At 40.6% G+C, this 23,223-nt stretch overlaps 1 protein-coding gene across 13 annotated transcripts; it reads left to right on the top strand.

Moving 5' to 3' along the window:
* The first annotated feature begins 731 nt into the window (after positions 1 to 731).
* F12 (coagulation factor XII) lies at positions 732 to 21,280 on the top strand. 13 transcript variants are annotated; one of them, XR_015741695.1, is made up of 15 exons: positions 732 to 821; positions 2,013 to 2,048; positions 4,155 to 4,191; positions 7,181 to 7,280; positions 7,477 to 7,547; positions 7,782 to 7,889; positions 8,329 to 8,463; positions 10,951 to 11,055; positions 12,377 to 12,548; positions 13,209 to 13,309; positions 13,410 to 13,665; positions 14,398 to 14,534; positions 15,212 to 15,355; positions 17,090 to 17,209; positions 20,967 to 21,280. XR_015741695.1 is itself a non-coding variant. In XM_087924157.1 (15 exons), exons 1-15 carry the CDS (start codon positions 759 to 761, stop codon positions 21,120 to 21,122), a joined length of 1,770 nt encoding a protein of 589 aa, XP_087780283.1. In that variant the 5' UTR covers positions 732 to 758; the 3' UTR covers positions 21,123 to 21,280. The 13 variants fall into 13 exon arrangements, 9 of the variants coding, with proteins under 9 accessions (XP_087780283.1, XP_087780282.1, XP_087780286.1 ...); XR_015741694.1 differs by having other exon boundaries at positions 13,392 to 13,665; XM_087924157.1 differs by having other exon boundaries at positions 17,061 to 17,209.
* Positions 21,281 to 23,223: the final 1,943 nt, after the last annotated feature.

Raw genomic sequence — 23,223 nt, 5'->3', positions numbered from 1 at the left:
CAAGCCAAACTCTCAGCATCTTAATCATGGGCATATTCTGGGAGGGAGGGAGCAGAAGAGAGTGTGATTTGGACCGGGCTTTGACAAAAAGACTTTGCTCCCATGTGGACTCCACATTTCCTTCCATTGAGCTTTTAATAGCCACAGAGGAGGAGCCTATGGGTGGTTTATGGGGAGATGCAGTAACATGGGAGGGAGAGGTGAGCAACATCTTTCATTATCAGAACCTGGACCAGCAGGCCCCTTCAATAATTGAAATGTCAGGAAAAAAAAGCTCCTAATGGAAGTAGAATATTTGTAGCTCAAGGTTGAAATGAGGGGTCCTTGGTGCTTTCTGAGCTTGTTTATTTTTTGGCAGTCATTTCATTACCCAAACAAGGTAACACCATCAGTGCTAACGCTAGAAGAAAGCTTCCACTGCTGAAAACATACAGCTTCAAAGCCTCTCTGCATCTTTTATACAGGTGTAGCTGGGATTCCCACAATATGGAATTCTTGCCAATTTTCTGCTGATAGAAGAGTGCCTGGGACACATAAATAATATGCATGGTTCCATTGGAGACATATACTAAATCTTTTTTTATTTGGGCCCTAGTCAACTTTTACGATTCGGTGTTTATCCCCATAGTGCAATCTCCGTCCTGCTGAGTAAACCTAAACCAAAGACCTTTGCTTTCAGATATATTGATCAGGAACTGTTTGTTCTGTCTAAAGCAGTCAACAAAACCTTTCTATTTCATCTGTCCCTGGACACCAGCATGACAGCTCAATTGCTGCTTCTCCTGCTATTTGTGATTTTGAATCCAGGGGAGCTATTCTTGGTGAGATTCCAGAACATCAAATTTCATATTTGTTTCGTTCTATTAGTATTTACGGCCAACTCTCAACCTTCACATATAAGGTATTTGTCTATATGGAGAGATATAATGGGGAGACAAAATGGAAAATGAGTTAGGCATGGTCTAGAATCATGAAGAATGTGATGCAGAGCTGTTTCCTACCCCAGCTTATAGGCATCAGATCAGAATACTTCAGATCTGTTCTTGAGACTTGGCTGGGATTTGTGAGTCTCAGGAGGCTTTTTTCTGTGTATTGTTTTGTGACATGAAATATGCTTCATTGTTATTCATTTGTCTTGTGGGAGAAAAATATCCATTATTGAAAACAATTGGTTTCCTCAGCACTCAAGTAATCTATTGTGTGGACCATCCTTATATATGTTTATTACTGTTAGGGATCCTGTTTAAAAAACGTGTGGAAGCTGTGTGGATTGGTTGCCATATCGCCAGGGACAGCTAGCAGCACATTCCTATCCCCTCTTCATGGAAACACCATTTTCTTGAGGGATGGAAGATTTTTAAATATTTGCATTTATATGTTGGACTCCAGAAGTCAAGTAGCATTGCTCTTAATTGTTCCCATGGGAGCTTTCATGTTGACTTTTAAAATGGTAACTTCTCCTCCAAAATAAAACCACCCACACGCATACTAAATTCCAAATAAGAATTGGAAAACTTTCACGAGGCTATTTCCTCCTGCACAATGCTGCTTTACTCTTTTGTGAGCTTTTTAAGAGACATAATAGGCATGTGTCTGTGTTTTTTTCCCTTCATCAGAAGTGATTTGGTTGTACAATTTGAAAAGTAGCAGAAAAAGGACTCCTGCGGCAAAAAGGCCATTAAGCTTCACATGTGTTATATATGGGATGGAATTAAACAACCAGACTGCTCAGTTCAATGTTCATGCACATGCTTATGCATTATATGTGTGAGTGGTGGGGTGGTGATCCTGTTTCAGTGGTGGTTCTGTTTCTTCTCAGCGTAGGGGTCGGCCTTGTGAGGTAGTCCGGACAACAAGCATACCCGGGAGTAGTAGTTCTGTCTTTATTGTAAAGTTATGTTAGTAGAATCTTGCAAGTCTGAAAGTACATCTCATCCCCACTTGCCTTTATACTCCAAGAAAATAGGAAGCATCTTTTCTGGGACTATTGCATGTTTCCATTCTTTTTGCAGATTCAGCAGAAGGAATGGGATCCTGCAACGCCCAAGGTCATTCCTCCATGCCATCCTATTAAGCCATAAGTTATTTTGCTGTGGTCCTGTTTGCTTCTTTCCAGCTCTCTTCTGATGAAGTTCTTGTCCTCAGCTGGAGAAAGAAAAGAGGTCTTGTCTATCAAGAATGGGAAATGTGTAGTTTCTGGCAATGACATTATCTGCTGGATACCACTTCCCTGCTACATAGCAGCTTTCTCTAACTGACAAGGATGGAAATTGTACATGTCTGTATTACAGAAGGCAGCTGTAAAAACAGCGTACAGAGACAGCTGTTACAACCTTCCATATATTCACTTACTACATTAAATTACAGACAGTTGTAAGATTTTTGTAAGTGGACAATGTTGGTTTATTTTAAATTTTTATATCGCTGTTCATTTTATAATCCTCTCTGGGTGGCTTCGAACAACATAAAAACCGTAATAAAACTATAAACAACTATAAAACTAAGCATGTTAAAAACACTGAAAACCTTATGACAAGCTATGTACTTTGGGGAAAAGCCAGATCTTCAAAGTTTTATGGAAGGCTAAGAGGGTGGAGGTTTGCTGAACTTCTGGGAGAAGAGTATTCATAGGACAGGGGCTGCCATGGAAAAGGCTTCTTAGCTTTCATCAGATATTTAGTGGAAGGGACTAGCTAGCAGCATGCCCACTCTGATCAGTTAGGCAAGATAGATGTCCTTAGGGAAAAGTGATCCCACATATAACCTGGCTGGATAACCTGGATTTTAAAGGTGATGACCAGCACCTTGAATTGCATCCAGTAAGTCAGTGCATTCCAAACAACAGAAATGTTACATGTATGAAACTAGCGGTCTCCATTGCTGTTTGAGTTGCTGCATTCTGAACCAGTTGCAGTTTTTAGGTAGGTTGCTTGCTTGTCTTAAAATAAAAGGGTGCTACAAATTATTTGTAAAATATTGGTAGTTTTCACTTACTGACTGCAATTGGGACCTGCACCTCCATTGGTAAGTGACACAGTCATTAAATAAAACCTCCTATAATCATGCTCAATGTATTACATTGATAAGTACATGTATATTTTACTCTCTCTATGGTTACATTGAAGTTTTCTTCTTTACATATTCTACCTTTCTAATCAACATATCCATAAATCATCAGTTCAATTTTTTATTCTTTCAATAAAAAGTCCATTAGGGATTTCCAGGCACTAATAAATACAGGAGGTGATATTTCTCTAAGCAAATGAGTTAGTTTTGCCATCTCTGCTAATTCCATCATCTTCACCAACCATTCCTCCATTTGAGGAAGACTTCAGAATCTGTCCAGTTTTACACATACAGTGGTCTCACAGCAACGATCATATATAAAAATAATCTTCCATGGCTTTTTTAAAGTTGGCTGACCATTAATCTCAACAAAGATATTCTGCTTCTACTTAAATTTTGTTCTTTGGAATTCTTCATATGTATCACTGTATGTATCTGAACTCAAAATTTGCATGTTTTTTTACAAGTCCCTCAAGCATGATAAAATGATCCCTTATGTCATTTTTTAATGGGAAAATTGCTGGCTTTCCCATTGACTTGGCTTGCTGGAAGCCAGCTGGGAAGATCACAAATGACAATCATGACTGTGGGATGCTATGACTGTCATAAATATGTGTTGGTTGTAAAACACCCTATTTGTGATTATGTGACCATGGGGGACACTGCAATAATTGTAGATACAAGGACCAATTGTAAGCATGCTTTTCAGCGCTGTCATAATTTTCAACAGTTGCTGAACCTGGTAGTTGATAAATGAGGATTACTTGCAAGTTAGAAGAAATACTAAACAAAAATGTCAAATAATGTGGAACGTTTACTAAAAAGCCAATAGTTTGTAGAAAGGGGCAGGATAGAAAATGGGTAAATATTTTATACTGCTTTTCTTACAAATAAAGTGGAAAGCTTTTTAGGATAGATTTTACTGAAACCACGGATGATCTCTTTGTTCCTTTCCTAGTCCAGGGTAAGCTTCTTAGCATCTTTCAAGGGTGTTTTGTTATCCTGGAAAGAATGGAAAGTTGCTTTGCAGAGAATGTAAATCAAGTTTTGTAAGGTTGCTGTGACACAGCCATTTGCTTTTTTGGCAGGGTGTAATTGGTAAGCCCCACAAGGTGAAACATGAAGGTGAGTAAAGCTATCCTAGTCCATAAGGGGTCTGAAAGTTGAACATGATTGGAGAGGGAGGGGGGGAGGGAGAGAGAGAGAGAGGGAGGAGGGAGGAGAGGGAGAGGGAGGGAGGATAGGGAGAGAAAGAGAGATTCTTGTGTCAATTAAAGAAAAAGATCAATCCTACGTATTAAGTTCAAGCTTGGAACTTCTGACTCCCTTCAGCTCAGCCTAAAAATCAGGAGTGGGATTCAAAAAATTTTAACAACCAGTTCTGTGGGCATGGCTTAGTTGGTGGGCGTGGCTTGGTAGTCACGTAACTGGGTGGGCGTGGCTTGGTGGTCATGTTATTGACTGGGTGCGGCCAACTCAATATCACATCGAGGCATGCATCTCCTCGCCTGGCCTCTCGTGACTGTGGGGATGCTGCAACAATTGTAAGTGTGAAAAATGGTCATAAGTCACTTTTTTCAGTGCCATTGTAACTTTGAATGTTCACTCCACACAAGCAAAGTACCAGCGAAGGAGGGGAAAAAACTCTAGAGAAGTTCCGGAGACAGGAAGTCTAGTCCTGCCAAGAATGTAATAAGGGTTAACGGAGAGGCAGTTTCTGTAAGCAACACCAGAATGTTTCCTTTCTACCTTCCTTACAGGATTAGGCCAGTAATTTCTTCTAACAACTGGTTCTCTGAACTGCTTAGAATGTTAAAAACCGGTTCTAGCGAATAGGTGCGAACTGGTAGAATCCCACCCCTGCTAAAAATGGGAGTTTCCTCCCAAAAGTTTTCTTGAGGAGTGCACCTCATCTTTCTCTATTGGACCACTACAACACCATGAGCAACACCAAGAAATTAGATGTTGCCTCTATCATCTCCCCATTAGAGTTGCTTGGAAACCAGCACATCTAAAGCAAGAGTTGTGGCTAGGCCACATTTAATAGGAATAGAAGAAATGTGGCAAGCGGAGGGGGCAGGAACCAGCCAATGGCTGATATACCAATAGTAGCCCAAAGTATCAGGAACAAGGCTAGATTGCTACTACTATCTCCCCCCTCTCCACCACCACATTAGCACTTTAGGAATGCAATAATCTTTCCCCAGGGAAAGATGTGAGGGAGTGGAAGCCTCATTACAGGATTGTTGCCTGTGTTTTTGAAAGAACTGACTGTTTATGGTTTCTTGGAAGCACAGACCAAGTGGGGGTATTTTTGAAAATGGGAGAAGAAGGATCACTATTTATAGATAAAGGAGGGATAGGAGGGTATAAAAAGGTAAAAGGTTGCTGCTGGGAAAAGAATAATCTGCTGGTATTGTCTCTATGTCTCTCTGTCATTTATATTTATCCATCCATCTGAGCTTGTGAAATTGGGATTGGGAGGGGGAGGTAATAAATGATCAAAATATTTTTAAAAAGAGCAAATGAATGATGCAGTTTAAGTGCGGGTTCTAGACTCCAAGTAACAGATAATAGATAATCAGAGTTGGCAGGGACTTTATAAGTCATCTAGTCCAACCCCCCACCCAAGCGGGAGACCCTACACCATTTCTGACAAATGGCAGTCCAATCTCTTCTTGAAGGTCTCAAGTGATGGCGCTCCCACAACTTCCGAGGGTTGATTGTTCTCATTGTCAGAAAGTTTCTCCTTATTTCCAGGTTAAATCTCTCCTTGTTCACTTTCCATCCATTATTCCTTGTCTGTCCTACAGGTGCTTTAGAAAATAGCTTGACCCCTTCCTCCCTGTGGCAGCCCCTCAAATATTGGAAGACCTCTATCATGTCTCTCCTGATCCTTCTCTTTACTAGACAAGCCATGCCCAGTTCCTGTAACTGTTCTTCATATGTTTTAGTCTCCAGTCCCCTAATCATCCGGATTGCTCTTCTCTGCACTTTTTCTAGAGTCTCAGCATCTTTTTTATAATGTGGTGACCAAAACTGGATGCAGTACTCTAGGTGTGGTCTTACTAAGGCTTTATAGAGTGGTATTAGTACCTTATTTGATTTTGATCATGATCATATTCACTTCCAGCAGTCTACAAATTCATGTTTTCTGCTCTTTCTGGGAGTCATTCTCAAAAGTGGTCGTCACACAAACTCAATTCTCATTGGCTGCTTGGATTTGCTCTTTTACTAATTTTTATCCTATAATTTGGGGGGAATTTCTACTAAATTGGGGTCTCCACCCCCACCCCAATTGCCACGCATCTGTTATATGTATCGATTGCACTAATTGGATTGCATCAGGATGGGCAGCCAGTGATGGAGAATAAATAGGCATACATGAAGATACGTGGGCAAAGGGTGATTCACAGCCATCCTTTCCTCCATGATGTTTGCTGCTGGCCCTTAATTCAATTTTGATGTGGAGGCCTTTGAAGATCTCTTGTTGAGAAAATGCGATGCCCTTTCAACAATTAGGTTCAATGGAGCCTTAATTCTATGAAATACAGATTGTCCTCGACTTATAACAGTTCATTTAGTGACCATTCAAAGCTGCACTGAAAAAGGTGACTTATGACCATTTTTCACACTTTTGCAATGTTCTCTTATCCTATAAACACAACGTGATCAAAATCTGGATGCTTGGCAACTGACTCGTATTTATGACGGTTGGCAGTGTCCCAGGGTCATGGGATCCCCTTTTGCGACCTTCTGACAAGGAAAATCAACGGGGAGAACCAGATTCACTTAACAATCATATTATTAAGTTGACATCTGCAATGGTTCGCTTATCAACTGTGGCACAAAAAGTCATAAAATGAGACAAAATTCACTTAACAAATGTTTCACTTAGCAACAAATATTTTGGGGCTCAATTGTGGTCATAAGCCAAGGACTACCTGTAGTAATTGCATTAAAAAAAACACCTGTTGTCTTCTGTTATAATCAAAGGGTCCATAGATATGAAGGGAAGCTGGATATCCCTGCCACTTCACTAGTTGAAATAGGAGAGCTACAGGGCAGCCATTTTGCACAAGGAATAGACCCATCATCCCGCTTTGCTTTGCAGTGGCATCAACCAGTGAGGAATCCTGCCATTTCCCTTTCCGTTACCAACGCAAAATGCACTACTCCTGTCTCCCTGGCGACTTTCTTAAATCTCAGCGCTGGTAAGTATTGATTGGCCAGAAAAGTATAGGTTGCTCACAGGAATAATGAGCATGCAGGGAGCAGAGAAGAGGACATTTTGAGGCTTGAATGGCCTTGAAAAACGAAACAGAAAAAAAGGAAGTCACAATGTGCAAATTGTGGCATTGGTCCATCTTCCCTGCACACCTTGCCTGAGACGAGACTCTTCCTTATCAGGTGCGCCACCACAGCAAACTATGACCGAGACCAACAATGGAAACTTTGTCAGAAAGAGGAAAGGCCAACAGGTGAGTCAGTGGTGTTTATTTATTTTTTTTAAAGCCTGCATATTATGGCCCAAAGGATTTTTTTTCCCAGGGGCAGCATTCCCGATGAATGTATCTTACATGAAACCATATTTCTGATATGGCTGCAATCCACTGTGTCAGATTTTACGCCCATGCTTTATTGTAGTTTGGACACAGTCCAATATCAGTTGTATCTATCCAGGGGTGATAGTCTATATCATCATGTTTTTTCAGGGTACTGCGATCCTAACCCCTGCCAGAATGGGGGTGCCTGCGAAGCTAGGAAGACTGGATTCCACTGCACCTGCACAGCTGGTTTCCATGGGAAACGCTGTGAGAAAGGTATGATTCTGGAGCTATAGGCCTGTCCCCTTCCTGTCAGGTGTATATAGTAGGTCTTTGTACAACCGAGGTCAACATAAGATCATGCTTTTCCTTGTTAGACTCTACAGGAGCCTATGGCGTTTCAAATTAATTGACTGACACGCCACAACTCCCTCTTAGAAGGAGCTCGTGGTTTTCATAGTGTCATATTTTTTTTCCTTCCTGGCAGCATAGAGTGTCCAAAAGAAAAGAGAAAGAATTATATTATATATTAATGGGGTTTTAAGAGCCAGACAACTTTTAAAGTCTTCCATATTCTAATGAGGCTTTAGGCTTCCTCTGAATTGTAGGGTAAGGAGGGATGGAGTGTTTTTGTAAACCTCTCTGATGATCAGGCAGCGTTGCTGAAGATTAGTATCAGCTGAGTCCAGTCTCACCCTGTGGCTTGACTTCACAGAAGGCTGCTTTGGATCACAAAGATGGTTGCATGTTGGCAAGAAGGAAACATGGCTGCAATATTTTCCCTCTACTGGACTGAAGGAGTGCCACTGTAACAGAAAGAAGATTTCCTGCAAGACAATACATGGAAAAGGTCAGAAATGGCAGATGCGAGCTACAAACCAATTATGTTGAAATAAAGGGGAGAAATCTCTCCATTGCATGTTGCCCAAACTACAAGCTTCACCTTCAAACAAAGTAGGATCGCTTAAAGACTCTAATATAGTAAGAATTATTTTTTCCCTGAGATTCAAATAGTAGGCAATACCAAAAATAATAGTGTTAATAGAGCTGGTAGCATCTAACTGACTTTGGCTGATCTCAAAAAGTTAAGTAGGATTAGACCTAGTTATTATTTGAGTGGAAGACCAGTAAGCAACCTATGGTTATTGGCTAGATTGGGAAGTTGAAAAAAAATCAAATTTCAAGATAAAATTAGTCCCAGAAACCAAGCTTGATTTGAGGAAATTTACCTTTTTAATGTATCAAGTCAGGTGGCACCATTACACTAGAAGGCACTGTAGTCAATTTTATCTATTATTGGAACTCATCAGACATGAGTAGCCAGATGTTATTCTCCGTATATCTGATGAGGCCCAAATGGGTGAAACTGATCGCGGTGTTGTGGTTAACTAAAAATTCCACTTAGAGATATACTCTGCATGCAAGAAGTCATGTAAAACCTCACACATGAGGATATGACATAATATATCATTTGTATGAGTCTGTTGTGAGAACTTAAGGGAAGGTGGGCTGTGTATATCAGTGTTTCTCAACCTTGGCAACTTTAAGACAGGTGGACTTCAACTCTCAGTATTACTCAGCCACCAATTCTAGGGGTTGAAGTCCTCCTGTCTTAGAGATGCAACGACTGAAAAGTACAGTTATATACTATTATAATAGAAGTCATTGCTCTATCATGTGTGTGTATCTTTCAAAAAACGTCCAGAGGGTACTGGTTTTTTTCAAAGAAAACATATTTTGGGCTTCATTGATCTGGAGATGTTTGTGTGCGAATATTCTTACTCCTTTCAGTATCTCCCAACACTTCTCATCCTCTTCTTGAAAACCCCCCTTTTTTAATTCATTAATGAGGAATTCATAAAAAAGAACTCCTGCTGGATCAGGCTATATTTCCTCCTAGGGCAACATACTGTGCCAGACAGTAGCCAACTGGGTGCATTTGAGATGTTCGCCAGCCTGAATTCCACTTTTAGTTCCTAGGACCTGTATTTAAGGCATCCTGTTGCCTATGATTCGGAAGGTAGTAAACAGCCACCAATGATAGCAGCCATTTAGAACCTGATGTTCCTCAAAGCTGTTGAATCCCATTGTTGGCAGTAAATTCTGGAAAGCTTAACTGTGCTATATAAAATTTTTCCATCTGTCATTTCTGAATAACTTTAACAAAGAGGGTGATAACCTTTCCTCTCACAATATGATCTCTACCAGGCATGGATTTACTTCATGTATCACCTTGCTCCTTAATCTCTTTCATTCCAAGCTAAAGAGCCCTGCTAGCTGAATCCTTCTTCGGGAGGGAGGTGCTCCAGCCTCCTAGTTATTTTGATTGCCCAATTTTGCACCTTTTCTAGTTCCACGATACAACTCTGAAGGGGTGGGGACTGTATTCCAAGTGTGGTCTCACTATATATTTCCTTGAGGGTACTGGCAGCTGTAGCTTTGAATCCCTTCATAATACTCCAAGCATGGAATCTGCACTCTTTTCACAAGCCGCAGCACAGGTTAAAAGGCGACTGTAATTTGGCTATATATGCATTTGTGTGCAATGTGTACTTAGGTCTCCAGTATTACAGTAATGCTAATTATAGATCATGTTTGCACAACATTATTGGATAAACTGATTTTCTTGGTTTATACAATATATTGAATTGTGAGAGCCAGTTTGGTCTAGTGGTTAAGGCTCCAGGCTACAAACTAGGAGACCGGGTGTTCTGGTCTCACCTTCAGCACAAAAGCCACCTAGGTGACTTTGAGCTAGCCTCTCTCCCTCCCTCCCTCTCCCTCTCTCTCTCTCTCAGTCCATGATGTCACCTCGGGCAATAAGCTGATCAATGAATTCCTGTTGTAACCAACAGACATTGGGTTGATCTAAAGAAATGGACTCGGCGCTTCCAGAAAAAACACAATATATATATTGAGCTGTAAATTAGCGAAACAGCTCCCCTAGGGGTTCTATACCACCTCAGTTGAATTTTGTTTTTTGTTTCTTTTTCCTGGGCAAGTGGGCAGCAGGAGTGAAAGCCATCCCTTAAATAATTTTGTAAGAAAGCCTCGGAATGTCTAGGCGGGCCAAAGACATATTGGAAGTACAGAGTGTTACCTTTCTCCATAATGCTAGTTTCCCCCAATTTTTTAAAATAATGTTTTATTATTTTAATATATAAAAAACTAATGAAGTAAAAGAAACCAAATCAGGCCCTGGAAGGCCTCAAAGAAGAGGGGAGGGGCTCGTTGGAGATCCAAGTGCTAAATCAACACAAGCTACCAAACGTGAGCCTCCCATTGTTTGAGCTGGCAGGACAGTTTCTTTTGTATCTTTCTCTATTGGGACTCACAGCATGCAGAAGCAACCCCTGTCTGAATGGAGGTCAGTGCGTCCAGCTGGGTCAGAACTTGGTCTGCAGCTGCCCTGAAAAATTTTCTGGACCACTGTGTGACGTAGGTATGTTTACAGTCTTATTTTTCATATATCCATCTTCACAGCACTAAAGCTGTGCTAGAGAAAGGGCAAAAAAAGGGGGGGGGGCAGATATGTCATATGCCAGCATAAAAGAAAAGAAAATAACAAAGATGAGTCCACTGGGAAAAAATAAAAACGTTCTATTTCTGGTTTTGGTTTTGGATTCTGTATCCAGTCAATGCAATTATATTTTATAGTTTCCTAGGCTGATGTTATGGACAGTTGGGCTCCCACTGCGGGATGTATGATAAAGTCAAAGAAACTTTGAGTTGTGGGTTTTGAGTTACAAAAGCATGCTGTGTCCATTCAGTGTAAAAGAAGAGGGGCAGAACTGATTAGGACAATCAATGTAATAGAAGCTTTCTAAACAAGGGTCAACTTTATTCCTCTGGCCCAGCATTTGCTGTAAAGTTGTTTCAAAGAACACAAAATCAAGCCCCAGCACTACTGGCAGACAGCAGAATGATTGCCTCAAAGGGAAAAAGCTGGCAGTTGGTCATAAAAAATGTTGGGAAGGAAGAAAACAGAGGCATTTGTTCTATATTCCTGATTAGATAGTACCTATTTGCTGATTTAACTGCCAGTTTAGTTTACTTTACTTTATTGTCATTGCACCTCTACAATGAAATCAAACACCATCTTCAGTGCACATCATGACCATGAAAATAAACACAAACACACATCCTTCACCCTTCACACATTGAACCAGAAACCCCCGACACCACACCAACACTGCACTATACAGCAGAATTCAAAAGACCTATTGCCTGGGATAGAAGCTGTTTTTCAGCCTATTTGTCCTTGTTTTTATTACTCTGTACCATCTGCCAGATGGTAATAGTTCAAAAAAAGGGTTCCCAGGATGAGATGGATTTTTGAGAATGTTTTGAACTTTCTTAAGGCAGCAGGAGCTATAAAGCTCTTCCAAAGAGGGGAGAGGGAAACCAGTGATCTTCTGGGCAATGACATTAACCCTCTGGAGTGCTTTCCTATCTTCCACGGTGCAATTGGCAAACCATACAGAGGTGCAGTCAGACTCTATATGTGGGCTATCACTTCAAGCCAGGGGCATTGCGGGGAGGGAGTTATTAAGGAAACCAAGATCGCAATCTTAGCCGTCATCTTGACTTATTTGAGCCCTCCTTGTAGGTGGCTCCTCTCTCAAGTAACAAAATATTTTCAGCTGCTCCCTATATGTGACCCAGAAGACGAAGAGCATTCTGAAATCATGGTAAGGAATTAGATTCCTCACATTTTTCTTCAACATTTTACAACCCATCTCTCTGGTCTCTTTGTGCCCTAGATCACACTGAAATCTGCTACAGTGGGAATGGATACCTATACCGAGGCATGGCTCAGAGTAGCTCCTCGGGGGCAGCTTGCCTACCCTGGGACTCCCCGCTCCTTCTTATGGAGTATTCCATCCAACTCGGGAATGCAGTAAACCTGGGCCTAGGGGAACACGCCTTCTGCAGGTGAGACCAAGTTTTAGGGTGTGCCTTTCCCCACTGGTTGAGTTGAAGGATTATCCGCCTACCCTTGAGTTGTCATAAAATAATATTGCCCCACTGCCAATCTTCTATTGGGTCTGTTTCAAGTCACTGCATCCACTTCACTGCCCTCTAAGGGTAATTAAGCAAAACAGAGTGCACATACTTTGAGGCCATCCATCCTTGAAAGGTGTCAGAATAAGGAGGGAAATACTTCTTCTAGATTAGCTAAGGATGACCAAAGGGAGTCTCATCCATGAAATGGAGACCAATTGAAGGTAACCTCATTGGAGCACCAGAAAAAAAAGGACATTGATGGGCCATGGTTTATGTGGTAGTTAGAGGTACAAATGGGGAAAGTAGATCCATTTAATGAGAATCAAAGAAAGACAATATATTGTAAGCTACCCAGAATTACCGCGTGGAAGGATGGGCAGCTGATAAATTTGATTTTAAAATATTAAAATAAAATAAATAAACAAATATAAGGGGTTGAAGAAGCAAAGTATCCAGGGATATAGAAAGCCCAACTGCTCCTAAACAGTAGAACAGATTAAAGAAAATTGAAATTGTAAGAAAGGGAATGCTATATTGTAAAGGAATGTTAGTCTAATCTGAAAAATCCTGAACATTTTCTTTGGGCAGAAATCCAGATAACGACACCCAGCCGTGGTGTTTCTTGCTACAAGACAGACGAATCACATGGGAGTACTGTAACATTACCCGCTGTCACCCACAAAGTTCTGGTAAGGCAAATTGTTCCCTCTGAAAGAGCTGAGTGTAAGCTGAACCCCAGAAATGAATGAGTCAATGTGGTTTTTCACACAGGTGAACTGATAACAAAAGTGACAGGAGCACCTCTGGAAGAGTGGACCATGAGCCCTGTGAATAGCAAACCCCCGTCTGCCACTAGCTCAGCTCCAGTTTGTGGACTACGCTTTACAAAAGTCATTTCCTCACGCAGCCGTATCGTAGGAGGTATGGTGGCACTCCCTGGTGCCCATCCCTATCTGGCTGCTCTGTACATTGGAGAGCAATTCTGTGGAGGAAGCCTCATTGATTCCTGCTGGATCTTGACTGCTGCACATTGCCTAGAATTCATGTAAGTCTCAGTGTCTTTTTCCATGTTGTGACTATTACTCACCTGTTGGGAACTTTGGAATTTCAGCAAGATCTTACTGATGATCTTGGTGACTAACTAGACCTGTAGTATAATAGCAAAGATAGACTGCCACAAGTTGTCCTAATTCCAAGTTGTTTAGGATCTACCTGATTAGCTAATAGGCGGCCAGGAACTTAGTTTAGCTGTAGTATAATTCCAGCACAGCTCTGCACAGTTAGGTGCCCTATTCACAACCTAGCTACCACATTCTACCTCAGTTGCAAGTTCCTGATCAACTGGAAGGTCAACCCCAGCATTTAACATATGACAGTTCTTAGATAACTTTGGATTACTGTTGTGTAAACAAAAGTAGCTGAGTGTCCCTGCCCCTTGGCCTAAGTAGATGAGGCCATTAGTCTAATTCAAAAGGCTTTGAAGCATTGATTTGACATCTCTGGCATTAGTGATATTTTCCTTTCTTGATAGTCTGCTACATTGGGTGGAAAGATTAAAGGGAATATCTGCCCCACTTTTTAGCTTTGGCCTTGCTGATTTCCCCCTCCCTCAAAAGACTGGCTACTTCTGCTCCAGAGAAGTTTTCCATAACACGTTGCCTTCAAGATGTCGGAATCATGGGGTTTCAATTAACACGTCATGCATTGTTAAAGGTTCCTTTAGAGAATCTAGTTCTCACCTCGAAAAGTTCTGCTGATCATACATTTTGTGCTGTAGGCCAGATGTGTCTAGAATTTCAGTGGTGCTTGGCCAGATCTTCTACAACACCAGCACTGACGGCAGTGTGAAGTTCCAGGTACAGAAGTATAAACTGCATGAGAATTATTCACAAATAACTAAGGAGCATGACATTGGTGAGGACCTCTTCTTTTAAATTCAGCCCTCAAGGGTTACAACTATCTATTCCATCCATTCTCTCCACCTTGATAAACAAACATTTCTTAATTTCCAATGTCTCTCAGACTTAGCCTATTTCATCTTAGATTGTCCACAGGGTGTTCATTACGTATCTCAGTTTCCATCAAGGGCAAGCAGCTTTCAGAAGCAATTCGACCTCTTAGTGCAGGGGTCCTCACACTTGGCGACTTTAAGACTTGTGGACCAACTCCCAGAATTCCCCAGCGAGGCTGGCTGGGGAATTCTGGGAGTTGAAGTCCACAAGTCTTAAAGTTGCCAAGTTTGGAGATCCCTGTCCTAGTGGATGGGTGAGGAATTGATGGAATTAGATTGACCATGGTAGCTGGGTCTGAACAAAGTGATAATCATTATCTAGACTGGCACAGTTTTATTGTTGGATCCTAATCCATGCCCTGTAGCTATAGCATGCTGTAATAAAAAATAATGCTGGCTTTTGGTAGAACTCGTCATATGCTTCCTGCTGGAGGAATCTTATTTTGGTCTAAGTCTCCATGCCTACAGCAATACCCCATTCGGAGCAATATACCAGCCTTTTTATTCTTTCATTCAGCCTGCCTGCTTCCTAAAATCTTCGTATTTGAGCCCTAATTCAGTTTTGGCCCGATATCCCCAGCTCTGGTGCAACTGGAGGAAAAGTCCCCAGGACATTGTATTGGATTTTCCAACTCCATTTCACCTATATGTCTGCCTGGTTCCTTGGAGACAGATGACAACAATGGACATTGCCAGATTGCAGGATGGGGACATATGTATGAAGGTAAGGAGGCAAAGCTAAACAGATAACAGATAAATATAAGCCAGACTTCAGGGTGACCTGATTGGCTGACCATCATTCTATATCAAGCTTCATCCAGAACTTTGTTAGGGGAAAAATATGTTTTCTCATTTTGTCTCCCACCACTTATTATTTGCTTGATGAGCCTATGTAACCCAATATTGTGTTCCCAGATGCAGAGCCAGATACAATGCGTATGGTATAACACAAGGGCCATAGCCTTCTCATGCTTGTGTTTTCCAGTAATTGGCATCCAGATGCAACTTGCTTTTGATTTAATATTAGTCAAGGCATGTAGCCATTACTTTTATGGAAGCAGAACAAGGTAGGGCTTTCAGAATGCAATTTACAGAATGGTTTTTCCTATCTTAAACTATACCGATACAATGACTCATTGAAACTTGCTGGTCTTCTGCTGAGATATTTGCTTTCAGGTCTAGCACACAATGTCCTTAAAACAGCTTTCTACTCTGATACTCCCTAGAAAACAAGTCCAATTTTGCTGGTTAACAAGTGTAGGAATACTAGATCGACACATCTAGAGAACACGATGTCGAAGAAAGGTGCTTTAAAAAGTAATTTCATTTGCTGTCTGGTTAGTAATAACATTTCCTGCAGAGCTAAACTAAATTTTTCCTTACAAGAGCGATGGTTTGAGGCTGTCAGCAGTCATAAGTTTTTGCAATGGCCATATGATAAATGAAGTTGATAGGGCCAAGCTGATTTAAAGGGGATCATTTTTTCCCCCGATACCCAGCACTCTCTGGGTCTAAGAGAACTTCTGTGCAGTGCAGTCTCCTCCGAGTGTTTGCACATGTTTTGTTTTGTTTTGTTTTGATTGTTTTCACTCCCAGAGACTTCAGAATTCTGAGAACAGGCTGAGAATACGAAAAGCTAACCAGTTCTCTTTCTTCTCAACCACTAGAAAAAAAAGCAAAAATCATCCTTCAGTCAATGCCCCACCTTCTCTCAATTACAGCAGGTCCTGGAGTAACAAAATTCCCCTTGTCCGTGTTGTCTATGGAAAGAAAAAAAGAATAGCATCTATCTCTTCCCAGTCTCCCTGTTTCAGTTTTCATGCTGTCTGAGCAATTTGCAAACCTAGATAGATTTAAATTGAAAACTGTGATGATGGCATACTGCAAATTTGCACGCAGGTGTTTTCCTTAGTAGCTTCATCCATGAGTATAGAGCTTCTGTGTATGTGGGTGTTTCAGAGAGAATAATGGTTCATTTGAGCCCAGAAGCTGGAAGGCATGGCGAGAGAGGACTTTAGTGCATCCTGTTTAAAGAAGCAAGGAATGTCAAACAGGTCATTTTTACAGAATGTGCGAAGGAAAAACCTGACTAGGGAATTAAGACTGAACCTGCTAAAATATTCCTTATGAAACCTACCAGAGAGCTCTGAATTCAGGCTAAGGGAGCTAGTAAGGCAAGATTTCTGGTGGTTGGCAAAACGGCCCACAGGGCTGCAAATAGTAAAAGAGAAGATTTCCCTTTTTGAGCTCATTGCAGCCAAGCTAGAAGAAAAGCCGCTGATCAAGGGGGACAACTTTGTAGAACGCAGGTATGTGAGTCCAGTATCAAAACTGAATAAATGCTACCAAGATGTGTGAGAAGTCCTGACAAAAACTGGAGCTAGGCCCCATTTGTGTCAATGTGCTTCTTTCTTTATCTTCCTCTTTAGGAGCTGACAAATTCTCTGTATATCTGCAGGAGGCAGATGTGCCCATCATTCCCCATGAGCAGTGCCATTCCCCAGAGGTACATGGGTCCCAGATTACCCAACACATGCTATGTGCAGGTTACCTGGAAGGAAGAATTGATGCATGTCAGGTAAACCAATTTGAAGTAAAGGCAGCTTGCAGAGGAGCCTTCTGGAAGCCTTTGGGGCAGAACCTGTCAAGGGGGCCAGAAAGGTGTTTTTTTGTGAACTTCCCATAGAGCCACACATTTGGAGCCCCTTGTTCAAACTTTGCATTCTCAGCTCAATCTCAGCTTGCACCCAGAATGTATGTATTTACACCAAGACAAATTCCCTGTGTATCCAATCACACTTGGCCAATAAAGTATTCTATTCTATTCTATTTATTATTTTTACTTATTTATTAAATTCATATGCTGCCCATCTCATAGTCTGAGGTGGTAAGAATAGAATAAAATAGATTTGAAGAAGAAAAAAATGTATTCTATTGTAACCTAAGACAGTCTTTCTATAGCACTCTGTAGGGCCAATAGGCTACCTGGCACTTCTCTCCGATGTTATTCTTCCTTTTGAAGTTCCCAGTTAAATCCCACCATATCAACAAAATTATTCAGTAAACGTACATGTTGGAGAGAAGTGAAAAATGGGTCTTTTCCCGTAGTCAATTGAAGTGCTATTCACCTATCTCTAAACTGGCAGAAAACTCTGGAGGCATAAAATCTGCTCTCCTCATTGCTGAATCTTATGCTGGATGTCTTCTTACTGGGTACTGGCATTTTTCTGTATCCTGTACAGAGGTGGATTTGTAAACTGTAAAGATGCAGATAGATAACTCAACAAGACGTCCATAACAAAGTACATTTATTGATTTATCAGGTATCCTCATTACGCACATTTGTGATGAAGTTCTTCTTTAATGACCAATCCTTTGCATATCTGCCTTGATGTAAAAGATGATTATCTTCTAACCCATCTCATAGCAATAAAAAGAAGCTGCCATGAGTTAGTGAATTCAGGCAAGAATGAGAAAAACCTCCCCCAACCCATCGAGGATCAATTTAGTGACCATTCGGGATTACAGATGTGGCCATGTGACATGAACTACATTTCCCAGGATACCTTTAACTACATTTACCATGATGCATTCCCTTAAGGGGACAGCTCATAATTCCTAAGTAACTATCCAATTCCCATAGACTGGCTGGGACAGCACAGGCATTCTGATTTTTTTCACATTTTTAGGAATGCAGGGTAGGATAAGCTATTGGCTTACCCCTCTAGCTTTGTGTTAGTTTCCCTTTCTGAATGCCATCAACTGGTAGGAAGCATTGTCTTTACTTATCAGATGAGAAGATCTGTGAAATTACCATTGGTTAAAAACCAAGTATCTCTCCCAGTATACCAAGCAATTAAACTGTGAGGTCATGAGTGCTTTAGTGGATAATTCCCCCAGTAAACTGATTTGTTTGACATTGGTTTCAGTATTGTTTTGTGCTGGCTCAGACACAATGGGGAACCTGTTGATATGTCACCCATGTTGTCCAATGGCTTCCCTGATGATCTCTGGAAATTTTCAGCTTTGGTTTTTTTGGTTTTTTGAGACTTTACTGGTTCAGGTCTTCATGTCTACTATGATACAGATTCTTAGTAAATCAGAAAGCTAAGAGACTGAGTAGGCCAGGTGATCCACCCATCAAGTTTTTGTTTCTGAGATATTGTATAGGAAACTAGTGGTTGGAAAGATATGCATAATTCATTGTTGTGATCCTATCATTTAATAGTATAGCTTGGATGGATTGCTACACCTCTTTGTACCAGTTAGGATGGCCTGCTCCTAAAGGCTTTAAGAATCAAAATTATTTCTGAATGCTTTGGGCTTTTCCAATGGATAGGATTGGTGTTCCTGGTGAAGCCCTGTGGAATTGTGAAATGTCTGATGCCCCTAACTCATGTAGAGTTCGGTTGACCGTGGAGCCCAGAGCAAAGAAATAGAGGGAAGATGATTCAAGTGTGAAGGCAATCAAACTCAGTCAAGAGTTCTTATATTTTGAATGCCCTGAGAAAAAGACAGCATTTTGAACATCTTTGTATAGTAACAAGAAAAATGTCCGAAGTATTGATGAGTTTGGTTAAAATATTAACTTCCCAAATAATTGTGAAATTCACGATTTATTTTTTGTACATTGGCTATGCTAGTTTTGCATTTACAATAATTTATTTTACATTTTATTGCTCATTTTATACACTAGTGCTTTACTTCTTGATCAGCGATTCCATTTAACTAACAGGTTCCATGACCTGAAAACGTTTGGAAAACTCTGCTTTTAACATTCAAAACTTTACATCTGATGATACTGTCCACATATATTTCATTTCTCTCCAAAATATAAATTGGCAAGATATTCAGTTTGCCACTGATTGTCAGTATTCATTACCTAATTCAAATATTTCCAAAAGTAAGGAGAGAATAAAATTGGTGGCCATAAATATTGAACAAATAAATAAATAATTTTTAAAATTAAATAGATTTAGAATTGATATATAAGTTCATATGATTAGCCCCCATGTATTTAATTCCCCCCTTACATTTTATTAAATGTAAAATGAAGGGACAAATTTATGTTCTCAGTTTTAAGTGCCATTTAAAAAGTAGGGTAGTTCTACATTAATAAGAAAAATAAAAAACATATTTTTCAGGTTTAAGGAATCCAACTGATGCTTTAAAAAGACTAGTTATTGTCTTTCCCATTCTAAAGATGTGAAATATGAAGGAACATTTGTGCATATGGTTTGGTTCTGTTCACTCGTAGTAGCACTTTTTTGGCTTAATATTATTACTTAACCAAGTTGCTAATAATAACAAAGTTTATTATTAAATTATATTTCCACATTTGTAACTTCTGTGTTTATTGAGAGGTTTGGACACTCTGTAGCAGAAAGGATGATCTTATATTATTGGAAGAATGTGTGTGTGTACCCTATCAAGGAGAGAAGCAACTTTGAACTAAAGAGAAATTTCCTGACAGTTAGAATAATTAATCAGTGGAACAACTTGCCTCCAGAAGTTGTAAACTCTCCAACACTGGAAGTTTTTAAAGAAGAGATTGGATAACCATTTGTCTGAAGTGGTGTAGGGTTTCCTGCCTAGGCAGGGGGTTGGACTAGAAGACCTTCAAGGTCCCTTCCAACTCTGTTATTCTATTCTATTCTATTCTAAAAGTATGAATGGTAAATATGGACCTAATATTTCATTTGCTGAAGCATGTGCACCAATGTTCCTTCATATTATTCTGTTTTATCCATTATTTCTCCCAATTTTTAATAAACTTATTTGATTTATCTTGTAGAAATGAAGAGGTACAGAGTTACAGATAATCAGAGTTGGAAGGGACCTTGTAGGTCATCTAGTCCAACCTCTCGCCCAAGTGGGAGACCCTACACCATTACTGACAGATGGCAGTTAAATCTCTCCTTGTTCAGTTTCCATCCATTATTCCTTGTCTGGCCTACAGGCGCTTTAGAAAATAGATTGACTCCTTCCTCTCTATGGCAGGTATGGGGATTACTGTGTGCCTGCTGTTTTGGGATTTTGCTTCACTGAAATCAGGCACCCTTTTACAGTTTTCTGAGGACATAAGAAAATATCTCGCTTAAGAACAAGCACTGCAGCAATTTCATAGAGAGGAGAGGGTTCAGGCCAGCCCTGTGAGGAGTCTGTTTTCAAAACAAATTTACTGCAACCAGAATCCACACAGCTAGCTGCCACAAAATGGTAGTTTATTCTCAGGAAGTAAAGGGACTACGCCAATTTCATTAAGCAAAGTGGAAGAGGCGGTACCTTTGATGCTGCCTTTTGCTGATCTATCTTTCTCCCCTTCTGTGTTTTAGGGAGATTCGGGCGGTCCCCTGGTATGTGAAGAGCAAGGCAAGGCCACCATCCGTGGCATTGTCAGCTGGAGCACAGGCTGTGCCCAAAGGAACAAACCTGGGGTTTACACCAATGTCGCTCGTTACCTCAGCTGGATTCAGAGCAACATGCATTAGCAAGCCAGAGAGTAGAAAGCCAGTGAAACTGAAATTCCTCATGGGCTTGAACATCTTTTTCTCTCTTAGCTCCCTAGGCTAGATGCAGAACATTACAGAACCGGAGGATACCAGTTGTGTGGGTTATTTTGGGGGATAATAAACCATCCTGCACCAAATGTTCAGACTCCATGTTGTAGTCTGAAAAAAATCTTTACTGAGACAATGGAAGGCCCACTGCTTGAGTTCGACTGCTCCCTCCTCTCTGCTAGGAAGGCTATAAATGCCAGAAGGTTGGCTGCCTGCACAACATTTGTTCTCCATGTTAAATACATCTCAGCAACAGGCCTCTCTTTGGTGTCATTCTTGAGGAGACACTGAAAAGGTAGGTTTCCCCTCCAATGGGCAGAACCACAAAAGCTGGAGTTCAGCTAAATGAAACCCTTGAATACTGAGCACTGAACTCTCAGCAGAAGAACATTTTCACACAGAAATATCAAAATTATGAATCTACTTTGTGTTTTGAGTGACCAAGTTCAGCAAAATATTTTTGGAGGATGGGGAGGGAAGAAATATTGTTCCATAGACTCTGAAACAGCAGAGGGCACCCCACGTCTAACATTAATTCTGTAAGGAAAGTCAAAAGGATGGAGGGCAAATCTGCTCTGGCCCAGAGGAGAAACTCCTCAAAAGCAGGCTTTTTGCTTATCTCATGACATAAAACTAAGTCTTATGCTTGGCAAAGACCATGTAGGGTTTATGAGCTAGTTGTTTTCAAGTAACTGAGAGCTGTCACAAAGAACGTGGTTGGTTCTCTGTCCAGAGAGCAGGAAAAGATGACATCATGGAAATAAATAGCAAGAAAATGAAAGAATGAACGAACATTTTATTATAGTCGCAAAAGTTAAAACAACCAAATGCAATGTGAGAATGCAGAAAAATCGGATAAATTAAGTAAATTGCTTAGTTCCGTTATTAGGGATCAACACAGCCAGACCTTATGGCTTGGACAAAGAATTTAGCAAATGTATAAGTAATTTTGGAATGCTTATTTTTAAAGAAAAAAAATCTAAATACCATTGGTCTAGAGGCAGCCTATCTAAGGATTAGTTGGGAGCATAGTTCTCAAAAACTTAGAAAGCTATGTTCAAAGAGGACATATTTTCAGAGGTGCAAGGGCATCGTCTGTGGACAAGACAACAATCTAGCCAAACACCAGAAGAAACTTCATACTGTATGACTTTTGAACAGGCAGACGTGAATGGCACTAGGCTCTCCTTGTTTGGAGATATTCAGAGCAAGATTAGAGGTCAAGTATGCAAGCATTTGTCTGCAGAAAGAGGAACTCATAGGGAAACTGGGGGTACAGACAAATTCCACTCCCAATCATCCTATGCTCCAGTGTCTTAGAAAGAACTTAATGGATTTAGTATAATGATATCCATTAATCATGCTGTGTGTGATCCATCAATAAGCTTAGAATCTTATTACCTGCCAGTCAAATGCCTGTGCAGGATAACTAGGTAAATTACTGTATAAATTAGATGTTTGGATTACATTATCTTCAAGATCAATCCATCTCTACAGGTGTTTTCCATCACTAAGTGAAGCAATTGCTCAATAGGAAATCATGTGACTGCTTTCTTTTTCCTCACTCCTCTACCTTTTGGAATGCTCACCTCAGCTCTGGAATAATTACCAAGGAGGGTATTTCTGTTTGTATTTGCATTCATTGGAGGGGAAGGGATTGCGAAAGAGTAAGCAGGCATACAGTGGGGAATGCATATTGAAAGCAGTGTAGTGGCACGGTCAGGCCGAGCATGCTTGGGGCTGGGAGCCTCAAGTTTACTGTGCAAACAGCTCTTTTTATTCTCATTGTGTGATTGTTTATTCTCTTGTAATCCCTTCCTTTCCAATCTGTTCACTCTGGGGCGGGGGGACAATATAATGCATAATGGTTGTAATTACAATCACTTGACTGAGGGATGCTGCAAAGGTCATAAAGCTATATTTTCAGTACTACCACAACAATCCCTGAACAAAGTAGATGGTAAGTGAGAATTATTTGTACTGTCAAGCGCCAGGAAATTCATAAGATCCAGGCATTTCAAATGGGTATAAA

The sequence above is a fragment of the Pseudonaja textilis genome, chromosome 2 (genome assembly GCF_049901715.1).
Source record: "Pseudonaja textilis isolate UNSWEBS1 chromosome 2, rPseTex1.2, whole genome shotgun sequence".
Taxonomy (NCBI): Eukaryota; Metazoa; Chordata; class Lepidosauria; order Squamata; family Elapidae; genus Pseudonaja; species Pseudonaja textilis.
This window is presented reverse-complemented; position numbering and strand designations above follow the sequence as displayed.